This window comes from Sturnira hondurensis, unplaced genomic scaffold, assembly GCF_014824575.4.
Source record: "Sturnira hondurensis isolate 20B ecotype Veracruz unplaced genomic scaffold, ASM1482457v3 Scaffold0016433, whole genome shotgun sequence".
NCBI classification, from domain to species: Eukaryota; Metazoa; Chordata; class Mammalia; order Chiroptera; family Phyllostomidae; genus Sturnira; species Sturnira hondurensis.
Window position 1 is genome coordinate 1,958,667 of NW_028089064.1, and position 27,750 is coordinate 1,986,416.

General features: G+C 36.6%; 1 protein-coding gene across 3 annotated transcripts in view; it reads left to right on the forward strand.

Annotated features, from left to right (window-relative positions):
- Positions 1 to 1,909: 1,909 nt before the first annotated feature.
- The window catches only part of PCDH17 (protocadherin 17), a 95,589-nt gene continuing 69,748 nt past the window's right edge, over positions 1,910 to 27,750 (forward strand). For 2 of the 3 annotated variants that reach the window (XM_037066036.1, XM_037066037.1), the window contains exon 1: positions 1,910 to 6,894. In XM_037066036.1, the coding sequence (XP_036921931.1) occupies positions 4,330 to 6,894 (2,565 nt within the window). In that variant the 5' untranslated portion in view covers positions 1,910 to 4,329. The remainder of the gene's footprint in view (positions 6,895 to 27,750) is intronic. The other variant, XM_037066038.1, reaches the window with a different exon arrangement.

Consider the following 27,750-nt stretch of genomic DNA (forward strand, 5'->3'; position numbering starts at 1 on the left):
GAGCACAAAACAATCCCGATCCAGATTTCTAAAAAGCTCTAGCTCCCTTGCTTAGCAAAGGTATATGCATGCCAAACTACTTATTAGAGAAACTGCAAAGCCATTTTAGGATTTGAAGGTCTGGCTGTTAAGAGTCCCTCCTTAAATTTTTCAACTGTTAAAGATATTCTCTTAAGGGAGTGGTGGATTTTGCATCCAGATCTGACTGCAAATTCAGACCATAGATTATATCATTGAATCCCTGGGAAATAAATAATTTTTAAAAACCTGAATGTTTAAGCAGTTATTCCAACAATAATCATCAGAACTTTCTTGTAATCGGTCTGGATTTGATTTTCTTTGAATCCTGAATGATTCATGTTACAGACGTGTACGTTAGTCATTCACAATTCATAAATGGCAACTTAACTTTAGTATTTATGAATTGAGATCAATATTCTAACAATCAAAACACTCACCTTTTATTTTTCAATGCGTCGGTTTCTTTTTTCATTCTTAACTCTTTCCAAGAACAGCTGGATCACCAGCAAAGGCAGTCCTCACTTGTGCATGTTTGTTACAATAGTTTGGGAAGAAAGAATCTCTGAAGTTAGGTACTGAAATTGAAGAAGTCAAGGAATCAGGAGTTCCTCTCTCTCTCTCTCTCTCCACACATACCCTTACCCACAACATCTCCCCCTACTTCCCCCCAACCTCGAGTGCGTGTATGGTGTGTGTGTGTGTGGTAGTGGCCGTAGTGATGTTATTTACAAAAGATGAATCTTAACAGATCTCCCATTGATCTGCCTTCATATTCATGGTTCAGCTTCTATGCATAAGGCTTTGGCAAATATCGTTATCATCACATACTTGGTCTGAAGGAGATAAAATTCAGATTGCCCCATGGAACTTTAATAACAAGCTTGAGGTGAACAAAATACCAAACCTACTGCGTGTGGGTGGATGGACTAAGAGCCCTAAATATTACTAGCCACATTTGAGTTTTAACAAGCTACAAAGCTTGAATTGACAGGGAACATATCTCCTTAAAGGAGAGGCACTTCTCCTCTGGGGAGACACGGCCTCTGGGCTTCTCTTTCACTGGGCTTCTACTTTTCTTCTGAAACACTTTCATAATCAAGTGACTTTCCTTGCATGGGTGCCTCGGGACTGCTGCTTTTTCTCTGAGGAGAAAGAAAGTTACATATTCATTGCTGTTGTTCGTATTGTGTTTGCACCAGTGCGGGCAGAAGCTGGCGCGCACGAGTGCCCTCGCAGTCACACACTCACTGAAATACACATCACACTGCCTCACCCCGCCCCAGCACACCCTCACACACACACACATGCACACATACACATCCCTCTGCACCTCATTGGGATTGGAAAACCCGCAGCAGAGATCCAAGCTTCCCTTGGTGTGTATGGGTGTGTATATGGTGTATGTATATGGTGTGTGTGTGTGTGTGTGTGTGTGTGTGTGACCAAAAACCCACCAGGAAGATCACAGCTACCTTATTCTGCAAACAAGCTGCGATTCCGGTTCCTGTGTACATCGGACAAAATTAAATCTCTGTCGAACTTTTTTTTCCCTTTAATTCTCTTATTTCCAGAGGATAACGGTTAAGACCTCCCTCCCCCATAGTCTAATACTCCGGAGACCCGTCAGCGAGGCCCTGGGCACAGCAACAGCAGCTGAGCTCGGGGGCTCAGTCCGCCGCGCCGGTCTCCCATCTAACTGATCTAATCAATGACTCTGAAGGGCCGGGGCTCCTGGCTCCGCCTCCACCAGTCCCCAGTCTACCTTCGATTGGGCACGGACGGAGGAGGCAGGGCTTTGCTCCTCGTGCTGATTGGCTGACGGGGAATCAGTATCAATGTTTAAGCCGCGGCGTGAGCTGAATAGAGTCAGTCAGCAAGAAGCGCTGAGGAGAAAGCAGGGACCGCGAGCTCGGCGGCTGCGGCAGCGGCAGCGGCGGAGGGCGGCTGCGGGGAAGCTACTCCAACTGTTGAATTTTCGCCTTTCTTTCCCTTCGATGCTTTGCTTGCGGAGATGGATGTATTTGCTTTGAAATCCTCACGTCTTTCCCAGGCTGTGAGCTGATTCTGGCAGACGCCAGGCTGAAAGGGACCGCCGTGACAGAAAAGGAGGAAAGAAAAACACCCTCCACACCGGACTGCACAATTTACTATGCACACCGGGGCTGGACTTTGTGAATAAAGAACGTTGGGAGGAAAATCGTGACCGTGGTGCGGGGCTAAGCTGTGAACACTCACTGGAATCCTGATTTCCCGCCTCCCCAAAGACTCTGAAAGATTTTGGGGTTCCTCACGCTTAACCAAAAGGAAAGGGTTTATTTTATTTTTTCAAAAATAAATAAATAAATACACCTAGCAAAACAGACGCCTTATTTTTTCCGAGCCTTGGACCCCGGCAGAGAGAGGTAGAGTAAAAGTGCTGCTGGATTCAGCTTCACCTTTCTCCTTTCCCTCCCTCCCTTTCTCTCGCTTTTTTCCTTTTTCTCCAAAACAAGAATCTGGCTTTCCTTTCTACGAAGTGAGTCAGAGAAAGCGTTAGGAAGAAGCCGCAACTAACGTCTGTGGAGGGAGGACCATGAGGAGAGAGTGAAAACGATTCGTTCCGCTGCCTCTGACTCATCCGGCAGATCGGAACACCTGCATTTCTGGATGTGTCATTCCCGTAGGTCTAGGCGCCTCGAGCACCCGACATATGTGTAGACAAACCTGAGCCTAACATCCCCTCGGAGGTGGCTCCCCGGCGTGGGCGCCCCAGGCTGGAGCCGCGCGGCCGCAGCCCCTCGCCCCCTGCCCTCCCGAGTCGTCCAGAGACTGTGAGAGCGAGACTGCAGAATGCATCACGCCAAACCTTGAGGGTTTTTTTTTTATTAAAAACCCCCTCCTACTATTAAAAAAACATTGAAGGGGAAAAAACGCACTTTATTCTCTTCAAATATTCACCACTTTTATTCCTGGCCAAGGTTTTCCTTTCTAGATGAAGAGGACTGGGAGACAGGGCCATTGGAAGGAGATGCTGAATGGGAAGAAAAGAGAGGCACTTGACAGCCCAGCCCTGTGAATGCAGAGACTGTTTCCCCTCTAGCGAGAGACAGGGAGAGTGTGTGTGCGAGGACTGGGAGGTGGCTCCCCCTTCCTTTTTATTCCGCCTCCCCCACCCCCTTCAAATCTGCACATTCAACCATGAGTTGCCTGTTGATTTCCTTTCGCCTGAGAAGCAAAGCAAGCTGGAATTAAACTGCGGCGAGAGAAGTCCTTGCTCGCGGGGAGAGAATGGGATGGTAGCGGCGGCTACTGGCTTCTCGCAGAGAAATCAGTGTGTGTTCTCCCAACAGAGGCTGAGACACCTCGGTACATGCTCCCCCCCCCCCCCCCCCCCCATAGACTCATACCGCAAACGCTGATCCGACTGTGGCTTTCTTGACTTCAGGGGAGAGCCTTTTCGGAAAACGAGAGGGAGGAGCTTGGTGGAGGAAGGAAACTACAAATCGGGACACCAGTTCTTTGAGCTGCATTTCCTCCCCTCCCAGTGGCTGCTCGGAACGCAGAGAGAGAGCGAGAGCGAGAGAGAGACCGCTTTGACTGGGAGATTTAGTCCACCACCGCCGCCGCCTCAGCCAGAAATGCAAGATTAGATCTCTAAATGCAGCAAAACACTGCCCGAAAACAGACCAGCCCGAGAAGCAAGCAAACGCACATTTCACAGAGCTCCGGGGAAGCTTCAGAATACATCTGACTCTCTTCGCTGCTCCCCATCCCCATCAATTTCATCACTGGAGGCGGCCAGAAACAAGTAAGGATTTCACTTTCCGATCTGCCTGAAGACACACCTCCCTGCTCCCTCCCCCACCCACTGGGAAGTGTATTCTGGAGGCTACAGGAGGGAGTGGATTTGCAGCGCCCTAGCGGGAGCGAGGGGATCCTACGGATTCTATCCTCATTATCACCAGTCTAGATTTACTTCTTATCAACTGCGTCCTCACTCAAGTTTGAGTCGCCCCAAGTTCGGGCGGCAGAGACAAAGCCCCGGGCTTGCCCCCAGCCGCAGGGAGCCTCCGCCTTGCTCTGCGCCCCTGCAGCTCCGCTGCGCTGCTGCTTCTCGCCCAGTGCGGATGCTGTAGATCAACAGGTTCGGGAACTTAGCGAATAAGGAGAGACCTCCGGGTGCCGCAGCCGGGTAGCGGAAGGAGGAAGGACCCACCGACTTGTGGCTAGCGTCGCCCTCGCAAGGTGCGCGGGGGCTCCAGGCTGGCGCGTACCCATTCGCTCGCCCCTCCAGTCCAGCTGCTCCTGCTCCCATCCCACCGGTCTGGGATGTACCTTTCCATCTGTTGCTGTTTCCTACTCTGGGCCCCTGCCCTGACGCTAAAAAACCTCAACTACTCCGTGCCGGAGGAGCAGGGGGCCGGCACGGTGATCGGCAACATCGGCAAGGATGCTCGATTGCAGCCAGGGCTTCCGCCCTCAGAGCGCGGCGGCGGCGGGCGAAGCAAGTCCGGTAGCTACCGGGTGCTGGAGAACTCTGCGCCGCACCTGCTGGACGTGGACGCCGACAGCGGGCTCCTGTACACCAAGCAGCGCATCGACCGTGAGTCCCTGTGCCGCCACACCGCCAAGTGCCAGCTGTCCCTCGAGGTATTCGCCAATGACAAGGAGATCTGCATGATCAAAGTGGAGATCCAGGACATCAACGACAATTCGCCCTCCTTCCCTTCGGACCAGATTGAGATGGACATCTCAGAGAACGCGGCCCCTGGCACCCGATTCCCCCTCACCAGTGCTCACGACCCAGACGCGGGTGAGAACGGGCTCCGCACCTATCTGCTCACGCGCGACGACCACGGTCTTTTCGCGCTGGACGTCAAGTCCCGCGGCGACGGTACCAAGTTCCCAGAACTGGTTATCCAGAAAGCACTGGACCGCGAGCAGCAGAACCACCACACACTCGTGCTGACCGCCCTGGATGGCGGCGAGCCGCCGCGCTCCGCCACTGTGCAAATCAACGTGAAGGTGATTGACTCCAATGACAATAGCCCAGTCTTCGAAGCTCCCTCCTACCTGGTGGAGGTGCCCGAGAACTCCCCGCTGGGCACCGTGGTCATTGATCTGAATGCCACTGACGCCGACGAGGGTCCCAATGGCGAAGTGCTGTACTCCTTCAGCAGCTACGTGCCCGACCGGGTGCGGGAACTGTTCTCCATCGACCCCAAGACTGGCCTGATCCGAGTCAAAGGCAACCTGGACTACGAGGAAAATGGGATGCTGGAGATCGACGTGCAGGCCCGAGATCTGGGGCCCAATCCCATCCCAGCCCACTGCAAAGTCACTGTCAAACTCATCGACCGCAACGACAATGCGCCGTCCATCGGGTTCGTCTCTGTGCGCCAGGGGGCGCTGAGCGAGGCCGCCCCGCCAGGCACCGTCATCGCCCTGGTGCGGGTCACTGACCGAGACTCGGGCAAGAACGGACAACTGCAGTGTCGGGTCCTGGGAGGAGGTGGGACGGCCGGCGCCGGCGCCCTGGGCGGGTCGGGAGGTCCTGTGCCCTTCAAGCTTGAGGAGAACTATGACAACTTCTACACGGTGGTGACTGACCGCCCTCTGGACAGGGAGACACAAGACGAGTACAACGTGACAATTGTGGCGCGGGACGGGGGATCCCCTCCACTCAACTCCACTAAGTCGTTTTCCGTCAAGATTCTGGACGAAAACGACAACCCGCCTCGTTTCACCAAGGGACTCTACGTGCTGCAGGTGCACGAGAATAACATCCCAGGAGAGTACCTGGGCTCGGTGCTCGCCCAGGACCCAGACCTGGGCCAAAATGGCACAGTGTCCTACTCCATCCTGCCCTCGCACATCGGCGACGTGTCCATCTACACCTATGTGTCTGTGAACCCCACCAACGGGGCCATCTACGCCCTGCGTTCCTTTAACTACGAGCAGACCAAGGCTTTTGAGTTCAAGGTGCTTGCTAAGGACTCAGGGGCGCCCGCGCACTTGGAGAGCAACGCCACTGTGAGGGTGACAGTACTAGATGTGAACGACAACGCACCGGTGATCGTGCTGCCCACGCTGCAGAACGACACCGCTGAGCTGCAGGTACCTAGAAACGCCGGCCTGGGCTACCTGGTGAGCACTGTGCGCGCCCTGGATAGCGACTTCGGGGAGAGCGGGCGCCTCACCTACGAAATCGTAGACGGTAACGACGACCACCTGTTTGAAATCGACCCGTCCAGCGGCGAGATCCGCACGCTGCATCCCTTCTGGGAGGACGTGACTCCTGTGGTCGAGCTGGTAGTGAAGGTGACTGACCACGGCAAACCTACCCTGTCCGCAGTGGCCAAACTCATCATCCGCTCGGTGAGCGGCTCCTTGCCCGAGGGGGTTCCCCGGGTGAATGGGGAGCAGCACCACTGGGACATGTCACTGCCGCTCATCGTGACTCTGAGCACTATCTCTATCATCCTCCTAGCGGCCATGATCACCATCGCCGTCAAGTGCAAGCGAGAGAACAAGGAGATCCGCACTTATAACTGCCGCATTGCCGAGTACAGCCACCCGCAGCTGGGCGGGGGCAAGGGCAAGAAGAAGAAGATCAACAAAAACGATATCATGCTGGTGCAGAGCGAGGTGGAGGAGAGGAACGCCATGAACGTCATGAACGTGGTGAGCAGCCCCTCCCTGGCCACCTCCCCCATGTACTTTGACTACCAGACCCGTCTGCCCCTCAGCTCACCCCGGTCGGAGGTGATGTATCTTAAACCAGCCTCCAACAACCTGACTGTTCCTCAGGGGCACGCGGGCTGCCACACCAGCTTCACTGGACAAGGGACTAATGCGAGCGAGACCCCTGCCACTCGGATGTCCATAATTCAGGTAGGAGACTTTTAGCATAACCGGGACTTCACTTTATTGCTGGTTTGGGAGCTGTCCTGAAACCTTTGGTACAGGACAAGCCACATTGCCAGCAGCAGTGAGAGGGGATTTTTTTTAAATGAAAATGGTTTACAATTTTGCTACTGCATGTACATCATACTTAACCTCTCTCGTGTAAAGTCTAAAATCTACAAGATGTAAATATCTGACATTTGTTGTGTTTTTAAAGTTTATTTTTATAGGTTTAAAAATGTTAGCAGTGTTCAGTATTCGTAGCTTATTTTACTTTATTTTTGTTTGATGGTCTACATTTTTCTATATAAAAGGATTCCCAGAGAACTTAATACACTTTTAAGGTGAATTTAATTCCTTTAAAAAATATGATGACAAATGAAAGAAATGTGTACCCCAATATTAAGAAGCTACTTGAAGTACAGCATCTCATCTGGCCAGAATTCCAGAGTCTGAATCAATTTCAGCTAAGTTTTCACCCCCCCACCCCCGTCAGTCTCATATTTTAAAAAATGTTTTAAAGGACATGAATCTTATTTATTCTTTAGCTGAAACTGCCACATAATGCATTGAGTTGTTTATGCTTTGGAAATGTGAAATATGCTTTGAAGCTCTTTAAAAAGTGTGAATACATGAAGACTCTGGGTAATGATGAGTAATTATCAGTGAAAACTTAACACTGATTTTGTCTTGTGGTTTTCCTGATCCGTTTTCTGGGTGTCCTTGGGGAATGAAGAAAGTTCACAAGAGAGTCACAGACTCACTTTGGGCTGTTTAACACAGAAGGGAAAGTTGCACTAAAGGCGCGTGTGCCAAAAAAAATCAGGATGCATTTAGTTTGCATACTCTGTATTTTCTGTGTATCTCAGTGGTATTTGATATGTATTAGATAGCATCATTCATAGTTATTGACATATGGAAAAAAAAACTGACCCAGCAGGGACATAGATTCTAACAACAGCAGGTGACTGTGCTTTTTCTAGTTACTGCCAATTTTCTTCTATTCACTATTGAGTTGTGTCACAGATAAACTCAATTCTTGCTTATTATAAATGCGTGTTACTGCAAATTACTCTGAAAGCACAGTACTTGAAATTCAAAATTGAGTTTTACTAGAAGTGACACTTTGAGAGAAAGATTAATTTGGGACAAATGAAAATAATTTGTTCATTATTTTATGCTTTGAAAGGCAAATACCTTTTAATGACATTTGACTAAAGAGTGTTTATTACTAAAATAGAGCTTTAAAATTTTACAATCTTAAACTTTCCGAGATAAGTGTAACAATTACTAACACTTAGCAAAACATATTTTCTTACAATAGTATAATATCCTTGTAAAACAGACTCTTGTACTTGCTGCTACTGAATACTAAAATATAAGTTGTAGTAACATTAAATTCTATTTTTTACAGTGTTTACTGTATACCAGTAATCATGCTTTTTTTTGACATTTATATAATACTGAACAAGAAATTCCTCTCTTAAAAAATTTGTTTCTGTGAAAGTTTTTCTGTGATTGTATAAAACCGGTATTTATGATAATCTCTTTTACAGGGAGCTATGTTAAAATATACATGTATAGATCTTTACAGGTATTTTACAAATACACATATGTTACACACCTTTTTTTATTTTTACTATTGGCGATTCCAGTGACACCACAGAGGGTTACTACTTAATCTTCTACTTCAAATTCTATCAGTTGAATTATTAGAGTCCATGTAAAAATGAAGTTGGTGCTGTCAAATTCTCAGCAATCCTGGTTCCTTGGTCATATTATTGAGGAACAGTCTTGGATGGAACTATCCAGAAGGTTCTGAGAGATGGAGTGCCCGTAATGTATTTGTATCATACTGTTCTTGCAGCTGGTCATTGCTTGATGGATGGATAGTTGTTGATAATGATGATGATGATGATGATGATGATAGTGGCAATTGCTCTTATTAGCAGTAAAACTTGAGCTAAAGCAAAACACGCACGTACATACACACAACTATATACACAAGAAGAGAGGGAGAGAGATAGTTTAAACAGAAAACAAAAGGACAAGCTTCCTTGTCATGCTTTTCCTTTTAGAATCTCAATTTTTACCATAAAAACACAGACAAAATTGTTTTAACTTCTTCCATTTTTTCCAAATGGGCTCTATTTCCCATATTGCTCTTGCTCTGGCCTGGAAATATCCTTAATATAAATTGTTAAAACATGACCTATTTCTTTTTTCTATTGAGCTTTTGCAGTCCCAGAAGGGGTACTGTGTAAATTGCTAATAATTTAATTTTCTTTTAAATGTATCATATTTTCTCAATACCTGTTATAGAGAACAGAGTAAGTTGGCTACAGTGACTTTTTTCTTTTTTAAACTAGTGTGCTACAAATAATTTGTGCTGAAATCATGTGTTTAAATTAAAGTGTTCAGGTTTCCCCAATCTTGTTTCTAGTGCATTTATTAGTGGGTGTATTTAACACAGCCTGCTGAGGAAACACAGTATTTGCCTTATGTGTATTTTTGAAGGAAGAATTTTAATCCATGAGAGTGCACTTGAGGACTAGCAGTACTATATCTGCTTTAATTTATTTTCCAGCATCTTGTGCACTGTTTCAACATGTAACCATGTATTTCTATTGATCAAATTAAAAGTGTCATAATTGCTTGAGATACACTGTTAGAGAGCAGTGACATGAAACTTAGAAGCTTCAGGATGTGTAAGACTCCTGTTACAGTTCAAATTAAGATTTGTCTAAGCATCAAAAGATTTTGGGGGAGTGGCAGGGCCCCAAATTTTAAGGTTATGATCTGTAGGTTCTTGGACATAATGGTATTTTTATTGACTATGGATGCAGAACAATTATGTAAGCTAATGTAGAAAGAGTGGTTTGTGAAAAGAGATTTTATTTCAGATTTAAAAAAAAATTTATTTCGAGTTTCTCAGCTGAAGTAATGACAGTTTATGAAGTCCTTGAATACTGGACTAATGATTAAAACATCCTCAGTGCTGTGACTCAGAATAAAGATCATTGCAATTAAATATTTTATGCATTTTAAAGACATAATATTTTGAAAAAATAAGTCTACAGATTTTGTGGTAGGTAAGACAAATAGATTGTTATACAAATTTATAAAAGCATTATTCATAGGAGCAATTTCCATATGCATTATTTCATATGTTAATATGAGAATCTAAAATCAAGGAAAAATCATCACTAATTGTCACAAGTAACTCACTGCTAGTCCTGGCTTATCAAGAATTATTTAAGTTTCAGAGAAAGTTCTCAACAGGTGTTTTCAACCAGGGCTTCACTGAGAAGAGGTGGAAGACTGGAGGCTTATTACTAGTAGGAGTATTTCTAGTTTTGTTTGAACATCTGTGTTTTCAGGTTTTTTGGTAGTACTACCACAAGTCATTTTAATATGCTTTCAGAGAAGTAAATGTATTGACGAAGCAGAATAAGATCTACTAAAATAAACTGTTAAAAGGATTACATTCTTACACGGTTTTTACAGTATAATTTTGAAAGATTCACATTAGGCTTGACTTTAGATTCTTTACGTTAGAAATTTTTTTGATATACATGCATAGTGTTCTCAATAAAAGATAATTAAATACATGGTAAATGTATGAAATAAAATTGAGACAGAGAAGGCTAAAGTATTATAATATAGACAGTAAGCTCAGTGTTTTAGAGTGAAAAGGTGAAAGAAAATTGTACCTTTATTAGGAACATATTCTTTGGATGCCTTTATTCCCACACGTCTAATCTCTAAGAGAATCTTAAAAATAGGAACTTAAATAAATTACTTAGATCATGATTTTCAAAACTTCCCTTCTAGTATGTTAGCAATTTCAGCAACAAACACAAAGTGTGTGAACATTTTTTCTTCATTTATAATTTTGAGGATATTTTTCTGCAATGTTACTCTAAAATAGCACCATTTGATTAGTTACACGCAACATTTCCATAAACTTCATATACATCTCTATTTTCAGGGGTTATGTTTCACTGAGTAAAAAGGAAATGTTTCTTACTACACACCTAAAAGAGTTCCTTGTATGCTTGTCCTTAAAAAATAAAGATCAGATTAATTCTCACTTTAAATTAATGTGGTACATAATAGTAGAACTTTTTTTCTTACTGTATATTAGAAGTAGTACAAATAAAATACAAATGTAGTTACTTGAAGAGATGATCAGCCATTAAGGTGTTTTGACTCTCTTTATAGAAGAACTTAAAATGCAAATTATTATTATCATCATTCTTAATACATTATTACTTTTACTCTTAGTTTTGTGTTTGTCCATGAACATGTGAGCTTCACATTTCACATTTCTGTTCATTTCTCAATTATACAATAAATGAAAACACAAAACTTTACTTTTTAATTATATGAACTAGAAACCAGAAAATCTTAATTTTAATATTAGTTAATATAGCTACTCATAAGGTAATTATGTCCTCATACATTAGTTTCTAGTTTTTAATAAAATTGTCAAAATACCAGCCAGTTAATACTTACCAATCTTACACTGAGATGATAATTTATTACTCATTTATAAATGTAAAAGTAAAATAAATTTAAATTTAACTCGGGTTCTGTGAGTTCTATATTACTTGAGTTCTATGAGTGAATTTCATAATTTTACTTATATTCTCGATTTCATTAACTATTTTTTATAAGTCTACATGGAGGATTTTGGAATATTACTCTAGGTATCTTCATGTTATTTAAGGCTTTGTGTAATCATAAAAAAAATCATGGCCATGAAAATGCATGCCCTGCAATTCCTACTTGACCACTTGAATATATTTTTTTAGTCAGGGAAAAAATTTATATGTTTTATGTATTTCCTATTGCCTGTGACTACATTGACCAAGCCATGCAAAAAAGTCACATTTTCAAAAAAATTTTCTTTACAAAGTTGATGTTATAATATACATTATTCCTTGTTTTACAATGCATAGACACAGGTTTCAATAAATTAAATAAATTATGAGGTTAAAACTAATTACTCTCAAAATAATTTCAAATATCATCTCTATTAAAGGGCTAAGAAATACTCTAAAAAATCTAAAACTCACAAAACTCTAAAAAATCTCCAGATATTTGTTAAATAAAATTTTAAAATGTAACATTAATACTTTATCATGTTTCACTACCATTGTCAGATTTTAACTGTTAGTCTTGCTTGTGTAATATTATGCAATAGAAATATATCTATCAAAATTGTAAATTAAGAAAATATTTTGTTTTTAAGTTTAATAAATGCTTACATGCATTTATTACAGTGAAGGTTGACTTTGCCTATAATTATGAAAATGCAAACAATAAAACTTATTGGTAAACTTAAAATATGTACATACACATATATGTACATATTTTCAGTGTAATATATGAAAATACATAAGCACAAATATTAGCCCATTTTATTCTTTATTACTTAAAAGGCAGTTCTCTTTCTAAGGGTGAATACAAACCTTGATTTTATCTTGAAAATATGTTAAAACTTGTTGATTTTGGTGGTTTAAAGCTTCATACAGTTTGAAGTTCCTTAGGGTAGAGTTGGTCATTTTAGAGAAGAGAAGAAATTAAGGAACAGCTAGCCTTCAGTGAAACTTGTGCAGATTGAGTGAAACAAAACCTTATGCAAGATTCTTTTGGAGGATGGTAGGATGGCTGGAGGCACTGTGAGAATATATGCTGTAAGCCTGATGATCTGATGATGAAACAACAGGAGAAAGATGAAGCCACTAGAATTGGTCTCATGCCAGCTAGGAAGTGAAACTTAACTCCCTATTGCTGAGTAGTCTTGCAATACACTCAATAGTGGGTAAATTCTTACAAATGCACCTTCTAATTATGATATTAGTCATTGCTCCAGAACGTATTCACCTCAGTAGTACCTCTGTTTAATAAATCCCACAGTGCATTATCTTAAAGTCATATTTTAGTCAAGTCATTAAGGGAGGATTATTTTTTCGTTTTGAATTCCTTCAACCAGTGACTGTGTATTTGTTTAAAAATAGCATAAAGTTCATTTTGCCTATCAATTTGAAGATAGTGTGACTTCTTCCACCTATCACAAAATACTTTTGAAATTCATCATACCAACACTAATCTGTTGTCAACCTATTTTAGTAAAGGAGACGCTGACAAGCATTTCCTTCAATGGCCACACAGTATTTTACAGTTAGTCATAGCTTTCATCACTAGCTTTGACAGTGATATATTGCTATCCTTTGGACTCGTGAAATAAATTATCTATAATAGAGAAGTCCTTAATGATATCAACATTTTCTGCAGTGACTAAGAAAAAACTTGCTAGTGCACCGTTGCCACTGAGAGTATAATTTCAATATTTGTAAGATAGGCGGGGGGAAAAAAGAGAACAGAATACACATGCAAATTGTGGCTGTGTGGGTGGCATCTTTCACTTTCATGCACCAGGTTCTTCGAATGATAGAATGATGGAATGTAAAATTGCTTTCAGACAGTGTTTGAGAGAATCCATTGATACACATGTGACATACTTCTGTTTGTTCTGGTCCTGGAGACATTCCGATGACTGGTGTTTGTAGGCTGTGCCCTGGATCTATTCCAGGCGGTTTTACTGTAGTGAAATGGCTCTCACAGTTCACTGAGCATCTAGCATAACTGTGCTGAATGTGATTGGCATGTTTGCATATATTTATTAAAAAATAAGGCATTTAAACAAGATAATTATGGGAAAATGAATCATAACAATAAAAGACAATTTAAGTTAACAAGCTTTGTGATCAAAGGATAAATACAGGTTGAATAAATGAGACTTTCGATGTAACTAATCTACATAACTAGACTGTTCTGATTAGATAAATGGAATATATTAAAATAATTTAATGGCATTAGATATGCATTTTATATCAGTCATTTTGAAACACTTAAACACCTGAATTATTTTCTTTGTGTATCTATTTAATAATATAGTCTTGAACCATATTTACATTGGATGCAAAGTGAACAAGTTGAAGATAAGTGTGACTTTGTAAGCTTCTATTTGGTTCTGGAATATACTCTAATTGAGCAATATTTATTATTTTTTAAACCTGTAATGTTTTTGAATGATTTTTAATTAGTGGAACACATTAAAGAGACCATTTAAAGGACAATTTCTTGTTTACTCTCTTTATCAGCCAAAGCAGCCTTTGTGGAATTTGAAAGCAAGAGCATTAAAACTCTATTTCAAGTTTTTAAAGCTATACATTCATAATTGTTTTGTAGACATATACTACTTTTAAGAGAACTGGGTTCATGTTTGTAAATTATATTAAAACATAATGTCGATAATGACTTCATAGGCAGAAAGGTTCTAATACTATTTAATATCATACATATTTTTAAATGACAGATTTAATTTACAATGTGACTAAATAATTTCTTTCCAACAACTTGGTGCTTTAGATATATTTTCTTAATGTTCTTTTAGTGATAATGTTTTAAAAATGTAATTTAGCATTGGTCATCAATTGATATAATTCTTTACAGTGTGTCTACCTGACTCCTTAATAATCACTGTCAAATAATGAATGAAAGGATTATAATTTTACCTGGAATTTTCATGTCCTCAAAGTCAATAAAACTCAAATGAAAATTTCCATATATATCCTAAATTCCAAATGCTCACTTTTAGGAAGTAGAAATGCAACAGGTATTTTACTGTAGGCAGAAACTGTCAGGGCTTCCAAATATCTTTCTTATTTTCATAACCTAGTTTTAAACTATTGATGTCTTGGATAAATTCTAAAATCTTTATTTGCACTCTGAACACATGCAACTCTTTTAAAAGCTGGAACTATAGTTTTTATCTTTAAGATGTAATCTTTTGAACTGACATACTCCAGTATTGATATCATTGCCGAAAGCTGTTCATTTTATTTTTTACACAGCATGTTTTATCAGAGTATACTGAGATTACTTTATGACTGAGTCGTCGATAGATATTTTTGTTATTTTACCAGAGCAATTGCATATGCAGAGCAGGTATTTATAGTAACAGTTCACCTATGATTACCATGAAAGATCATTTAAGCACAGTGTAAAGTACCTTATGTATGCTTTTACTGATGTCTCCATTTCAGTAGATGAGATGACAGTAAGAAATTAGAATGTTTGAAAAATAATATGCTTAAGATCTTGGAAAATTTTCTAAGAAAAAATGTTATTTAATATTTTTGGAAAAGGAATTACCTTTGAAAAGGATTATTTTCTAGCTCAAACCTGATAATTGTTTAATGACACGTACTTATATAAATATTGTCATAGCCTCTGAACAATCTTAAAAATAATTTGGTTTGATTTTATAGTTTTGTCAGCAAATAACTTCCCAGAACATTGTCCAAATATTTCTGAATTCTAATTGGCATTTCACTGGGCACAAAATTCTTTCTTTTAATTTTGCTTTTTCAGTTTTGCATTTATTTAAAAATAATTTATCCAAAATCAACTTATTGAATTAAGAATGAATAAAAGGATTTGTAAATCATGCATAATAAAAGAGAAATTAATTATCTATTTTCATTATCATTATAACTAAGATAAAATTAAAGACTGCATAAAACTTGCCTTCACATCAAAGTAAGACACTTGATTGCTTTATCATTATTATTATTTTAATTTTTGCACCACTTTGTGTTACATTAATGAATTGGATTTTTTCTTTTTGTTTTATACCAATGCCTAGGATCTTATTTTTAATTTTGGTTCACTAAACAGAATTCTTGATTTAAAAAGGTGTGGTGATACACATTAACTCTTACTTGGCATGGTTTTTAATTTTAAAAACAATAAAAACATGTTGGTGTTAATGCATGAGACTAATTGTAATATGAAAGAGAATTATTAAGAGCATGTATACATGCATGTATATGTGTATAAATTTATAAAATAACCGACATTTTAATAAAACAAATAGACTGGAAAAAAGAAAGTCAATAACTTAGCAGGTTTAGTATTGAATACTAAATACATGGATAGTAGTAATTTTTAGCTAAATTTCCAGGTTCTGACCTTCTAGGAAAGGTTATTTATCCTTAGATTTTAATAAGGCAAGAAATAGGAGAACTATCATATTAAGCAAATCACATTCACAGGAATTTGTAAGAGTTATTGGCAATAAAACAAGAAAGCCTATTCTACAGTGTGGCCATAATATAAGATGTGCCAATGCCATGAATGAATCAATATGCTTAATTGGAAAGAAACTAAAAGACAAGAAATACATTTAAGGAAACTTTCTTTTTTCTCAGTTTGAGCAATAGATGTTCTACAATTTTTTTTATAATCAAGACAATTACATAGTAATTTAGGTTAGAATGCATGCCCAGTTCCCCATCTCAAAACCCAATTTGTTACCACCTGTGGCTATTTCTATTAAAAAAAAAGAAACATAATTACTATGAGTCTCAGCAGTCTTAGAGAAAATTTTTGCAATTACAATACCTCCCTTGGGCAGATGTGTGAAAATGGCAGATTAATTCTTGCTAGGATCTTTCTGTTCTTTCTGCATTTTTATATTTGGGGGTACCTGCTTATTAGAGTGACTCTGTTTGCTGTGGGTAAAGGTTATGTCAGTGTTTCCATAGTAAATCTCTAGAAATAAAGATCCACATGTCAGCTATTATAATTTGCCTTAGGCAAAAAGTTGACACATAAAGTCTTAGAAAAGGAGTGGATGACGTTTTCCACCACGCTCCTCTATTATCTGGTTGAGAGTAAATTGTAGCAAGACCATTTGGCAGTGTTGAGAAAGGAGGACTCAAACTGTCAGGCAAACAGAAAAGCACAGTTATTTGAACTTAAAAGTAGTAACTAACAGCAGAAATCAATGAATGTATTTTCATTCTATGCTAGATTCTAAAGCTATCTAATAGATAAGAATTTTAAAGAGCCATAATAAATATATTGTGACTGGATAACAGGAGATTTAATGTGCTACCAACTTCCATTTATTCCTTCTGTGGGTTGTGGTGAATGACCTTTATTTTTAATAAAGGTCTAATTGATCTACACACAAAATAATTAATGTAATTAAGTTTAAACAATTTTAAATTTCTGGTTCAGTGTTTTAACTATTGGTAAAGTTAATTTGTCACATAGCAGTTTAGGTAGTAGAACACTTGAGGACAGGGGTCATATTCATCTTGTCACTATAGTTGAGAAAACATGTCATGCCTTCTAACACATAGTAGGTTCTTTAAAAATATGAATTCTCTATAATTTCCTATGGCTACTGATCGAATATGTGCCAGAACTTAGACTTCAAACTTAGAGATTGCTAAATCAAAAGTCTCGGGTATTATAAACATAAAAATGCTAAAATAATTTATGCTGGTAAATCATTTATTTGAAGGTGACATATTTGTTAAAGAGAATTGTTATTCATAGTTGTTACCATATAAATAACTATAAGGAAAGTTCCCATAGAATTCTATTGATCATATTACAAGTTCATGAAAAAAAACATGTGATAAAGGTTCATAATTATGAGAATCAACTTTCACAGAATTTGTGAAATATATACACATACATATATATGTATATGTATAAATATATAAATGTATGTAGAGTATATCAAGATAACATAGCATTGGGAAGGGCATATCTTTTGTCTTTTGTCCTATTCCTTGGTATGTTTTATAAATTATTGAAGCTGTGTAGTTCAAATTTTATGGCTATTAAGGTTTTAAGGATCACCTAGCTCTAATTAGTTATTAAGAAAACTAGTGTGATACTCTTTAAATATTTGTTTAAGATTCTTATGAAGACTTTCCATAAGTTATGTGCTTATTTCGTATATAAACTCTAGTGGAATGAAATATATATAAATCATAAATTATCACTTTGGGATTATATTCATTTATATTTGTTAACATGTGGTTTTATGATATGATCATTTGCCATCTGGTAATGGGAGAAGAAAATCACCATAGATAATTATCACATGTATGTAATAATAATAATCCAACTTACAAACTTCTCTAAAGCTTAGAATGCATCTTGTGTAGGTGGTATGAAATTGTCAGGCACATACTGAGGAAATGGAAGCTAAGCATTCATATAAACAGTACATTGCCCATTTTAGTTTTGTTATTTAAAATACATCTACTACCTGCAGAATTGTTCAACCCATAATCATTAATTCAATTAATAAAAGTGAAATAATTGTAAAAGCCCTTAATTAAAATAATTTACTACTTTTAAGTGATTCTAGGACTTAATTACTATATATCTGAATTTTTAAGTTTAATTCCAAAATTTATGACAAATAATAAAAGGGGTTGATAGAATAAAGGCTTCAAGCTGAATAAGCTTTCAAATTATATTAAAATTTAATTTCCCCCACCTGCCAGAGTAGCTGGGATACAAAATGAAGGAAAATATAATATTAAGGAACATATAAATATAAATTTAAGAATTTAGGGTTCATTGTAAATTAACGTTAAAAACAAGAGACTTTCTAAAAGATTAAAGTAATAGTGTTAATTATTTTATAAGATTAGCCCATAAATAATAAGTTGTTAGTGGGGGAATTTATATCCACAATTATCTGAACATTGTGGTGTAAGCCCATCTGTGAATTCACCCTGGAATATTTGCCATTTTGGGAAAGAAGGCCCATCAGCACTGGGTGCCCCTCCCTCCAGGTGGAATGCCTGGCCAGGGCTTGGTCTCCTGTCCCTGCTGAAGGCCTGCAGACCGGGAGTAGATATTCTCTTCAGAAAGCCATAATCTCTCTGAATTTTACTTATTTCTCTAAATGTGGTTTTTTTGAACTGTCGTACATGTTTTCTCTTGAAGCAGCAATTTTCAGTCTTTTTATGTCATGACAATCAAATTGCTAAAATTCTGTGGCACACCCTAAAAACATTTTTTTGCCCATCTGACAAAAAATAAGTAAAATTTTGATTGTTTTATAAAGAAATAATAGTAGTAATTACTAACTCTTTTTTTTCCCAAAGTGACTTTTTAAAAAATCAGGTCCTATACTTGTACATAAGGATTTCTGGTACTAGGAATTAAACAATCAGATGCAACCTTATGATGGGACATGACCAGTAAGATGCAAATCTATTATATGACCTAGTATATATTTATGTTTCAGGACAGGCTATTGTCATGTTGGCAGTTGTCATGTTTTTATTAAACAATCTAAAGGGAAAGAGGTCAGTGCTCTTGACTAAATAGTCAGGTATTGCATGTTTTAAAAATTCTTGTGGCACAACAATTGAAAATCACTGGTTTGAAGAAAACAGCTTAGACATCTATTGAAAATGTGACTTCCTAACAGTGTTGCTAAAAATATTAATAATTGCAAATATACCAGTTTTTCATGAATGTATCTTAGTCTTCACACAAAATCATATAATCTAAAATATGCAACATTTGTTTAAGACCTTCAAAAAGTTATTAAAATATTTGAGCCCTGGCTGGTGTAGCTCAGTGGATTGAGCGCGGGCCTGCGAACTACATGATTGCGGTTCAATTCCAAGTCAGGGCACATGCCTGGGTTTCAGGCCAGTTCCCAGCAGGGGACTCACGAGAAGCAACCATACATTGATTTCTCTCTTTCTCTCTCTTTCTCTCTTTCTCTCACCTTCCCTTCCCCTCTAAAGATAAATAAATAAAATTTTAAAAAAGTTATTAAAATATTTGAAAAGAATCATAAAACACATAATTTGAATGAAGCAAATGGAAAGGAATTACTGTGTTGTATACTGACCGATTCTAACTCTCTCCTTTTATCCTTGCCATCTGCTCTCTTTTCTGTAATATCTATTTAGAAAATATTTTTACAGGGATACTTTCCTTAAGAGCCTTGCATATTTACATCAAAAGCAAACAATTAAAAATTAGATATATATGTTGATGCATGGTGGTGTTACCCCCAGACTTAAAATTAACCTATATGTACATTCAGGCCCAATATTCTTATATCGATAATACACAGTGGAGCTACTTAGGGATGGGTTAGTTTTGAGATGGGTTGAATTGAATAGTGTTATGTTAAGCAATATTTAAATGCAAGAAACAATTTTGTTTATTAGCTAAAATAAAAACTGCTTGGATTTCCTTTTATCTGAAGTTGAATATATATAAAATTGAATTGAATAAAAATGTATATCTAAAATATATATTTTAATAGGTGTAAATGTTATTTTTATTTTGTAAACAATTTTAAAATAAATCTCTCCATGTGATGTCCTCTTTTTGTTTTTTGGGCAAGAGTGTGCTCTATTGAGATACAGTAGAAATAACACTCTCCATCTACCACTCCTAAAAATAGACCGTTTTTTTCTTCTTGATAAATCTTCTTTATATTTTATGCCTATATAGGACAGATAAATAAACTATCAGTTCATAACATAATGTAAAGAAATTTATAAACTTAGTCAACAAATTCCTTAAAATTATTTTTATTTACAATTTCCCATTGAGCCTCAGGGAATGTGAGCCCTGTTTTTTCCCTCATTATTTTACTGGAATAATCAAATCTTGAATGGCACATATTCTATTTAATGATGTTGTCATTTGTGTTTTGTTTGGGGGATATGTGCAATGGTGATGGAAAGGCACTAGGGATGGGAGAAGGAAAGGAGCTCTGGTTCAATATTCCCTGGTAACATGATATAGATAATTGCAAAATGGAGATATCATTTTGGTTGGTTAATTGTAATAAACGTATGTCTTTAGAGCATTAAGGTAGGATAAACATGTTGGGAAATAGATAAAAGGTGTATGAGAGCATTTAAAATTCAATAATCAGATTTCATTGCACCCATCTTTTCTCCCAGGAAGTATAATTGGAAATTATACTTTGATTCATTGACCTTTAGCTGCCATTTTGGACCACAGTTTCAAAATGTATGTTTTCAAGTTACACAGTTGAATGTAAGAAGAGACATATTCAGTACACTTTTAACCTGATTACCTTTGGAACAAAATTTGAAAAAATGAAGTCAGGCTTAATGGGCTGTTGTGTATTCGACAAAGAATCCATGCAGTTATTTAATCCTAGATGTGGTTAAAGTAACTAATGTTCAACTTCATTAAGGTTTCCATTAAGTAGAAGGACTGTTTAACTTTTTGCTGTTATTTTATGCTCTGACTCCTTCTTCGCATTAATTATTTTCTGGGTCCATATTACACTACCTTATAGTTACAACACCCAAGGCACTAAAATTACATACCATGACACAGCAGAAAAGCAGTATTGAATATTTCAGGTGTTTATCCTAGTTTCAAAATTTTTAATTCCCTCCAGTATGATACCACAGAATCTTTTGAAAACATTTCTTATATCTTCAGAAAGGTGATATATGATAAAATTACATACCTAAAAGGAAATATGTTATGTAAATTGACATGATTTCTTGTCAGCATTGTGCTTTGTTCTGCTCACTGAAGTTCATGTAACTTGGAAAAGAGTCATGATTAGACAGGTGTTTCTTCAGCCTGTGAGATCAAGTTTCTGAAATATTTATGTAGTGACAAGCCAGATGTACACAGCTTAACCTTATAATCCTATTTCACAGCTTTTCCAAATACTTGGAAACTTGTTAAGTATGAAGCTGATTATTTTGGCAGCATATCTTCATTAATAGGATTCAGAGCTTCCTTATTTACAAGCCAGTGCTGTTAATGTAATCTAGTATATTAAATCAACAGGGAAAGTGAAAAGGTAGAATCCATCTAAGGCCTGATTGACAAGAAGGGTTTTTTCTAAAGCCTTTTAATGTGTTTTTTATTGACTTCACAATAGCAAAACCACATAGCACAGGTGAATGATGTAAATGTTTGGATACAGTACTACTGCTATTTTGGTATGAAGTACTTATTTATCAGATTCTTCATACTTTTACATAATCTTGATATAATCCACATCAGCCCATGTATCTACACTTTACAGATAGTCCCTTCACTATCATCTCAATTTCAAGGCTTACGATCATTTGACATGTAAAATTATTTTAAATTCACTCATCTCCTTTTTAATGAATAGAGGCAATGCAGAATAATGTAATAATGTGTCATGATTTTCATTTTCCTTATTTATTGGTTCTGCAATAATAGACGGAGAGCTTATTGTTATGTTTTCAGCCTGAGCTGTTTATATGCTGTGCTACTAGATGCACCATTTCATATTTGTGATGTTTTGTCTTCTCAAGAAAAAGGGTATCGGAATCCTTCAATCCGAATTAGACATAAGGGACAGTTTTATACTTTGTCATTTTTATATTAAATGTGTAGTTTTTATAAACTACCTGACTCTGCTTGAATAAACTCATGTCTTTTCACAGAGAGAAAAAAAACTATTTTCCCAACTATGTATGACAGCTTGGTTCCCTGTTTCAAAAAGAAGGAAGGAGAAAGCAGGCTATCAGTGAACAGAACAATTCTGCTTTTCATTTCTTTGGGAGGAAATTTATCTGGGAGGAAATTTATCTATTTTGAGTTTTGCATTCATACAGAAATGGGTCTAATGCTACGATAAAAAGACATAGCATTTTTTATAAAAATATAGAATTCAGTAATTGATAAAGAAAATTTCTTCAAGAACAATTGAGTTATGAATATATGAGATTTTTAAACCTTGAATCTTTTGTTCCATGATAGATATTCTAAAGATGAAATCATTCCACTGAGACTGTGCCTCTAGACCCGTGTTGTTGAGATTCAGGCACTGCTAGTCTAGTGCCTTTTGGATTTCAACCACTCCAGCAATGAACTGAGAATTTGTAGTCAGCCTCTAGGGATGGATTGGCTACATTTTACTGCAGAACCAGATACTTCTTTCCTGTTTGATTTTTAACAAGTCAATAGTTTGCCTAGAAGAGACTTCACTCTTGGGAAAAATAACAACTAGTATAAAACCCTGATACTCAAAAATCCAAGTTTCTGCATTAAAGGAATTTCAATTTCTTTTATTATATATGTCTATAAGATTCTTTCTTTTTAAAAAATTAAATAATCAGGTATTTTCCCTATTTTAAAGAAGAATTCTTAAAGTGCAAAAATGATACCAAAAACCCATATCAAAAACAGTACCTGGTATATAGTATGAACTCATTACATACTTGTAAATTTAAAATAGAAAATTTTGCACTTGAAGTTGGTAATTGCTTATAATTTAATAGTCTGAGGTAGCTATTGCTAACCTTTTCTATTGTTTAGATCCATAGCTTCTCGAATTACAAAATCCAAAGATTTCAGACCTGAACTGATTTTTGGCTATTTTAAATCTTGATCCATTCTACTTATTGTTAATATTAACATTTTTTACTGAAGAAATATGTGTTTAATTTGAGATGCTGTTCCAACCTGTCCCTGCTGGAATTGGTAGTACTTAACATATACAACAAAAAAGTCATTCTCAAATACAAGTTATGCAGAACAGGTCTGGATGCAAGGGATGTGAACAAAGAATTATGAGCTCATATATTTTCCATCCCCTTGTGTGTATATGTGCACTCTCACATACACAAACTAGGTATTTTTGTTTGCAAAGGGTAGTATGTGCTAAACATATTAAGCTGCTTTATGCTTAAAGTTATATGACTATGTCATGATCATTTTCTCATGCCAATGCTGTAATTTCATATTGCATTAACAATGGTGGAATTCTAGGTCAATTAATAGATATATTATAATCCATTTAATCAATTACTCTCTGATTGAAAAATTCTTTACCCTGAGATTCTATACCCACAATCCTTGTTTTTTAAAAAACTAGCCTTTTAGTCCAAAGAAGTCGCTTTACTCTTTTTTTTTCTGTTTTCTTATCAGGTATATATTTGCTACTCATAACCCTGTCATAAGAACTAAAGTTGGTATATAATTATGCATGCAGAGAGTAGGATGAATATTATATGCTGAATAAATATTAACACATATTATTATTTTGTTAACAGCAAAATGCATAAAACACTCTGGAGCAGTTAAACTTTAGGGTACAGATATGCAAACATATTCTCTGTAAAAACAATATTTCATTTGGCATAAATATTAGTAATTATATAAGAATACAATGCTATTCCAGGCTTATGATTACAAAACAGTAATTTTATTGGAATGCTAATTTATATTATTGGAAATTTTTGTTTTGACCTCTTTGAACCAGTATTGGTCATTTTTGTTTTAATGTTAGACATTTTTTTTAAGATTTTATTTATTTATTTATCTTTAGAGGAGAAGGAGAGAGGGAGAGAAACATCAATGTATGGTTGCCTTTCCTACGTCCCCTGCTGGGAGTTGGCCTGCAGGGAACCGGCCTGCAACCCAGGCATGTGCCCTGACTGGGAATCGAACCGCGATCATCTGGTTCGCAGGCCCGTAATGTTAGACATTTTTTAAAGACATTAATTTTTGATCTGGAAACAGTGGTTGCCAGATATTGTAAACTTTTTAAATTACCAAAGTAAACTCTAAAGTGGAAAGAAGTTAAGAAATATTCCTTAAGAACCATTCTTTTCAAGCAAGGAGACCTTGAGAATTTTCTACAAAATAACTGTTGTAGGACAATGAATACTAGAAGTTACAGACATATGATAGCATCTTATTCATTTATGCTTTTTTATGTAATAAGTTTGCATCACAGAATATTATCTGGGTATTTATAGCTATTTAGGAATAGGAATAGGGAACTAATATCATCTAACTCTAGTTTAGGCATTTTGCTTCTACATCAGTTGGGAGATCTTGTTTGACATGCATTTCTATTGTGGTATCTATGGAGTATGAGAATACCTCATTGCATAAATAATTGCTGCTATGAAGTACCACAATGTAATGGTTCCTAGACTGTAGATTCATTCGGAAGAGAATTCTTTAAGGCCTCTGTACACTAAGCATCAAAAACTCTGTGGGGACCCATGTACAACACATTTCTACAAGGTCTTTCAAATGGGAAACCAGTAGTACTTTGAAGAGGTTCTATAGCTTGATTCTATATAGTAAAAATATTTCTAAATTTCAAAGGTTTGCAGAAGCAACCAAGATTCTCAGATTTGATCATAAAACTAGATTTGATTCTTTTACTCGAACCAAAATTATCCAGTAGACCTCATTTCTTCTGTTTGTGTTTAATCTAATTAAGAAAGGAACAGTTAAAGGAACAAAGCCATTCAAGGTGTTATGACCTGATATTAGAACTCTTTAGGGAGCACTGATTAGCAATTACAATGAAAAATAAATAAATCTGTAAAATACATCAAACAGTGATAAATAGAATAGAGTAGAAAGAAAATTGCAACGCACATGAAAGCAAATTGAATCACATAGTACTTGTAGGTTTTTTATTTGAAAGAGTACAAGATTTTGAGTCAAAAAGAACTTGTTCATATTATTTACTCATACTGTGACCTTCAGCTAGTCTTTTATGAATTCCACTGGCCTTAGTTTTTCTATCCATAAAATAGAAATAATTATGATGGTCCCAACTGCTGAGGTGAAAGGAAATAATATTTTTGGAAGAGCTGAAATATAATGACAAGGTCACCATATGAAATATCTAAGGAAGATCAGGAGACAAAGTACCAAGAAATGAAGTATTTTTTCTCTGTAAAAAACTGGATTATTTTCATTCTAAATATAGTCTTAAGGAATTTGTAATGCACTTCAGGAATTTTCATATGTCTAAATGCATTTTGTTTTCATGTGTTCCCATGATGGTACTATTTCCACAATTTTAAGTAGTTTGGAATTAAATAAAAACATACTACAAATCACCGAACACTGAAATCCACTGAAAAAAATATGAACAGTTTTTCAGTTAGGCACCTTTCAAATGCATATTCTGTGAAGGAAGTTTGTTCCCTACAGAGGATGAAAATGACACATGTTTTTCCATAAATGATGACTTAATTAAGCATAACATATATTAAAATAATTCATTAGTATTTTATCTACAGCAGTGAATACAGTACAAATTTTATTAAATATATAGTTAGGAACTGAGACATCATCTACCTAAGCCAGCAGCTTGTACTTTTTCTAGCAAGGTGCAGATAGTAACTATTATGTATTAGGGTTTGTGGCTCATATCCTCTTTGTTACAACTACTCATAATGCCACTGAAGCATGAAAGCAACCATAAACAACATGTAAATAAAAGCACATGGCTGAGTTGCAATAAAACTTTATTTTCAAAAACAGACAGTGGGTAACAGGCCAGAGTTCTGCAACCACTTTTGTAATGCATTACTAAATCTTAACAATATCTCTATTTTTTCTGTTTGTGTTATTGTAAAACTGTACCATGTAAATTGTAAACATTTTCTAACAAAATCAAAGTGTCAAAACAAGGGAGGAAAGAAAACAGGCCTATTGCCTTGTGAAGTGATTGTCTATGTAAAACTGATTCTTTTATAAGAAGAGAAAAATTCTTAGAATTAAACACTTCAAGCAAAGGAAGAGCCGGGGATGCTGAAATTAGGTATTAAGTGACAGTGTGATAATGACTTAAAATATATTTTATTTCATTTTGTGCTAATGTTTAATTTAAAATATGTTAACATTAGTAAAGACACTTTAGCTTTATCTTAATTTCAGGTATGAACACCAACCTAAAATAGGCCATTTTCATTGAATCATACATTTTATATGTGATACTTATATTTTAGAGAGAAAATGATAAATATTCTGGTAATCTAATACTCATAGATTTGATTAATAATTAATTTCTGCCCTTAAATGTAGGAATACTTTTCCTTTGTATTAGTCATTTCTGAGAATATCTCCCAAATTCCTTGTACATTATCTCCTAATTTTTCATAATTGTACTCTCAAAGTACTGTTTTGTTTTCAAATCAGAAATTCAAATTCAAAGGCTGAATTATATTGGACATTAAACATTTTACATAATTTTTTAAAAAGGAATAGTAAATTGTCTTAAAACCCATGCAAAACATTGGGGACTTCAAAATTCCCCAAAGTATTTGCTAATTCTTGTAAACTATATTGGTTGTTTAGCTGGTTGCTTATAATTATAAAGACTTAAAAATTGTCTGTGCCTCACTAGAGTTAGAGGAAGAAAACAATTAGGTATAGCATCATTTAATTTCACATTGAATTCCTTCTGTTTTGTTTCTGCTATAAGGAATTGGTGTGCACCTATTATACAGGTAATGGCTTGAGAGACTGGTGCACAATCAGACAAGAAACTGACCTTATTGATCAGTTTTAGTATCATTTGTAAAATGTATCCATTATGTAATAATAGACTTTATATTTCAATTAACAATTTAATATTTTGAAGAGAAGACTGGTGAATTGTGTTTAAGAAATCATTGTATTCATTAAGTTTTTACTTTTAGTGTATTGTAAAAAGCTGATAAAATGGATAACAGACATACAGGTTGGTTCACCTTTTAAATTAATTATTTAAGAATGTTACATAATAATTAATATAACCTAATAATTTTTTGCACTTTGAGAGGTAAGTGTTTGTTCTGAAGTGCCACTTTTGACAATTTATTTGACAATAATGATGGTAAGTGATCATACAGTTAGGCTTACTTCATGCATTAGGATATTTCATGATAAGTGAACTTTATTACCTTTTTATGTTATTGACCAAAGGAAATATCTAGTTATCAGAGTCATATATGACATTTTGATCTGTCCAGAATATTCCATCCATTGTTAATATAACGAGAACTGTTTGTGTGACATTGATGTAACCTGGCAGCCCAAGAGAGTGGACTAGAATGTGCCTGGATGAAAGTGATGACTTCAGCTGTACTAGTCGGTGGGGGCAATAGATGTTGAGTGAACAAGTTTACTGTGTGTTGCCTTCAAAATGACTGAGCA